The sequence below is a fragment of the Bidens hawaiensis genome, unplaced genomic scaffold (assembly GCF_021521415.1).
Source record: "Bidens hawaiensis isolate Kalapana, Puna unplaced genomic scaffold, B.hawaiensis_p1.1 tig00019669_1, whole genome shotgun sequence".
Classification (NCBI taxonomy): Eukaryota; Viridiplantae; Streptophyta; class Magnoliopsida; order Asterales; family Asteraceae; genus Bidens; species Bidens hawaiensis.
In genome coordinates, this window is record NW_027492985.1 from 140,396 (window position 1) to 143,632 (window position 3,237).

Here is a 3,237-nt window from a genome sequence, read left to right on the forward strand (position 1 = left end):
CTCTTCAATTAATATATCTATTAAATTAATATAACTAATCAAATTACTATAATTGAAAAATATTAAGAATTCATTTATTTTCTATCCAAATTTTTATCCTACACAAGTACATTTTATCCTACACAAGTACAATTTATTCATACGTTAAAATTTTTTTCTATCCAAATTTCTTCCAAATCAATATATAAATATCCATCAACACGCAGTTACATTGTGATAAATAATATAAAAAACTATTTTACATGTGTTAGCATTAAATATCAACAAAAAAATACAACATACACAAAAATATATAGCCTACACTTGTTCTGAGAATAAGAAAACATATAACATACACACAAAATTCATTATCAATAAAATACACACGCACGCGAAAAAAAATAACCTACACATGAAAACTTTATCCTACACAAATACAATTTATTCATACATTAAAAAAAATCTATTTAAAACCAATTTCTTCCAACTAAACTTATCAATATCTATCAACACGTAGTTACAATGTGATGAATAATACAAAAACTTATCTTACATATGTTTGCATTAAATGTGAAATATACAACCTACACAATAACATATAACCCACACTTGTTCTAAGAATAAGAAAACATAACCTACACACGAAAAACATATAACCTACACACGTGTAGGATATGTGTATATTTGTGTAGTTTATATAATTGTTGATGCGAATTTAATATGTAAGTTGTATGTTTTTTTGTATATTGTACGTTTTTATTGCTCAAAACAAGTGTAGGTTATATAATTTTGTGTAGGTTGTATATTTATTGTTTAATTAATGGACACATTTGTATGACATTTTTTTATTATTTATGAAAACTAAATTAATGTTTTTATCTTTTTAATTATTTTAGTTAAATTATATAGATATATTAATTAGATACAGATTTATTATGGTTATATTAGTTGTATTCTTAGGAGAGATAGTGTGTATTTATTGTTGCATTTATATCTTTTTCATTTATATTTTAACTTTTAAAACCTAAAATAAAACTAGTGGCTAATATTCATTTCTCGCAGTAATTTCATTTCTTTCTTGAACTTAAACCCATATATATATATATATATATATATATATATATATATATATATGCATCAATTAATTAATTAATTAATTAGTGTTGTATTCTTTTATTGAATTATATGAACCATCCAATATTAATTTATAACAAAACAGAAAACAAAAAAAAAATACTTTGAACATCAAAACTTTAGCCCCCCAGCTACCGGTTTCATTAACAAATACAAACATAAAGATGCCAAATAAATAACAGTGTCACTACTGAATATAAATGATTATAACAATGTCAAATAGTCACTACTGAACTCAAAATCTAACAAATTAAAAAGATAACATGCCACATAAATTCAACCAACCTTAGTGATCACCATCTATTCTTCTAGGCTTGAAGGAAAAAGTTGCATGGTTATGGCCAGGTTGTCTGCAAATTCCACAAAGCACAGTCTTTTTCCCCTTTTTAATATCAATTCCATTCCTTAATCTTGTTGAGCGAGGATGACCCCTTTTTTCTCGTTTTAAATCTGTATTTGGGAGTAACTTTACAGTAAATGATGGTTGTGGCCAATATGCTTCATGAGGAAGTGGTGAAAACTCAGATGACCAATCACAATAATCAATGATCGAGTAACATTTATCAACATATTGCCAAGAGTTTAAATAAAGTTTGGCACAACACTCAAAACATGAGAACACCTAAATTTAAATATCTCCCACTTACCACATGTGCAAGATTTTTGTTGCAAATTAACTAATTGGACATTTTTCCCTTTTTGAGATATACACCTCATATATTCTTTTCTTCCAGTTAAAAGATTTCGAAGAATGTGCACTGGATTTTGACGTCAAAGCTGGTTGTTTTTCAACAACATGAGGAGTATACACATCCCCGTCAATTTGAGCACTAGATCCCAAAGGACGTCTCACATCAAAGTAGTGGACAAGCCTATAAAATGTAAGTTGAACACAAGCCGTAATTGGTAAAAAAACGAGCACCTTTAAGTATGTTGTTGAAGTGTCCATTACAAATTAGTAGTAAGTAGCCAATATTTCTTTCCACCATCATGTGAAAGTGTCCATTTATCAAGTGTGTGTACCTCAAGCCATTGATGAGCTTGCGGATTTATTTTCCCTATTTCATCCATGATGGAGTGAAACTTTCGAACTTGATTCTGACTCCCGGCACAGTAAGCTAAAGCTTTTAGTTGTGAGTTGCGATACTTATTATTAAAGTTGTTAATGAAATGCCTTAAGCAATACCTATTGTCTAAAGTGTTAGTTTGGAAAATCAATACAATGAAATATAACAAAAGAATTAACAAGAAATACCTGTGAAATCCACGTGGTTCCAACCAAGGAGATCCCGGCTCATTAACATCCTTTAGGATACTAGCATGACGATCCGATATTAGACATATCCCTTCCCTGTCTTTCACCACATGTTTCTTGACATTATCAAGAAACCAACTCCAGCTAGCGTACGATTCATTTTCAACAATGGCAAACGCAAGGGGTAATATCAGATTATTCCCATCAACTCCCATTGGAATCATCATCTTACCTTTATATTTACCATACAAATGTGTGGCATCAATGCTAATCACGGGTCGACAATGATTGAATCCCTTGATAGAAGGAGAAAATGCCTAAAAACACGTCTTAATTCCACCTGATCATCACTAGCCTCTCTCAAAATGCACCATTCAACCATGGTCCCTGGATTAAACGTTCGTAGTGCATTTTAAAACTTAGGTAAAACAATATAAGATTCTTCCCGGTTTCCAAAATCTTGTTCGATTGCCTTCTGTTTTCCTACCCAAACCTTCTTGTATGTAGGAGTATTAGTATAACCCAACTTATCAATTATTTCGGCTTTCAAAGTAGCAATAGTGGTAGAAGGTTGTTCTTTTATTAGATGTTGGATTTCTTGAGAGATCAAGCTTGCATCTAGATTTGGATGATCTTGAGTAATTATATAATGCAAGCAAGTGTGTGGACTGGTGTCACACCCGGCCCTGAGCGGCGGAAACAGCCGGGCGCGCGCGAGTGGGGATTGATAATTAAGCACGGGCCATTGCAAACATTCAAAGTAAGATTTCATTGCGCATGAAATGTTTAATACAAATACATTACATTGTTTAAAAATTACATAAAAACATCCAAGTATAAAAACTGTTGAAGATTTCCACGCCATATCC

At 31.0% G+C, this 3,237-nt stretch overlaps 1 protein-coding gene across 1 annotated transcript; it reads right to left on the reverse strand.

Annotated features, from left to right (window-relative positions):
• Positions 1–1,399: 1,399 nt before the first annotated feature.
• LOC143558889 (uncharacterized) lies at positions 1,400–2,583 on the reverse strand. Its single transcript, XM_077047637.1, has 4 exons — positions 2,369–2,583; positions 2,066–2,287; positions 1,826–1,985; positions 1,400–1,735 (listed from the first exon to the last, which is right to left on the reverse strand). The coding sequence occupies exons 1-4, from the start codon at positions 2,581–2,583 to the stop codon at positions 1,400–1,402; spliced, it is 933 nt and encodes a 310-aa protein (XP_076903752.1).
• Between the last annotated feature and the right edge of the window lie 654 nt (positions 2,584–3,237).

Coding starts and splice junctions, on each gene's coding strand:
- LOC143558889 (XM_077047637.1), bottom strand. CDS start 2,583: ATGGGAGTTGATGGGAATAATCTGATATTACCCCTTGCGTTTGCCATT. Junction 1,986..2,065: donor TGGCTACTTACTACTAATTT/GTAATGGACACT, acceptor TACATTTTATAG/GCTTGTCCACTACTTTGATG. Junction 1,736..1,825: donor GGAAGAAAAGAATATATGAG/GTGTATATCTCA, acceptor ATTTAAATTTAG/GTGTTCTCATGTTTTGAGTG.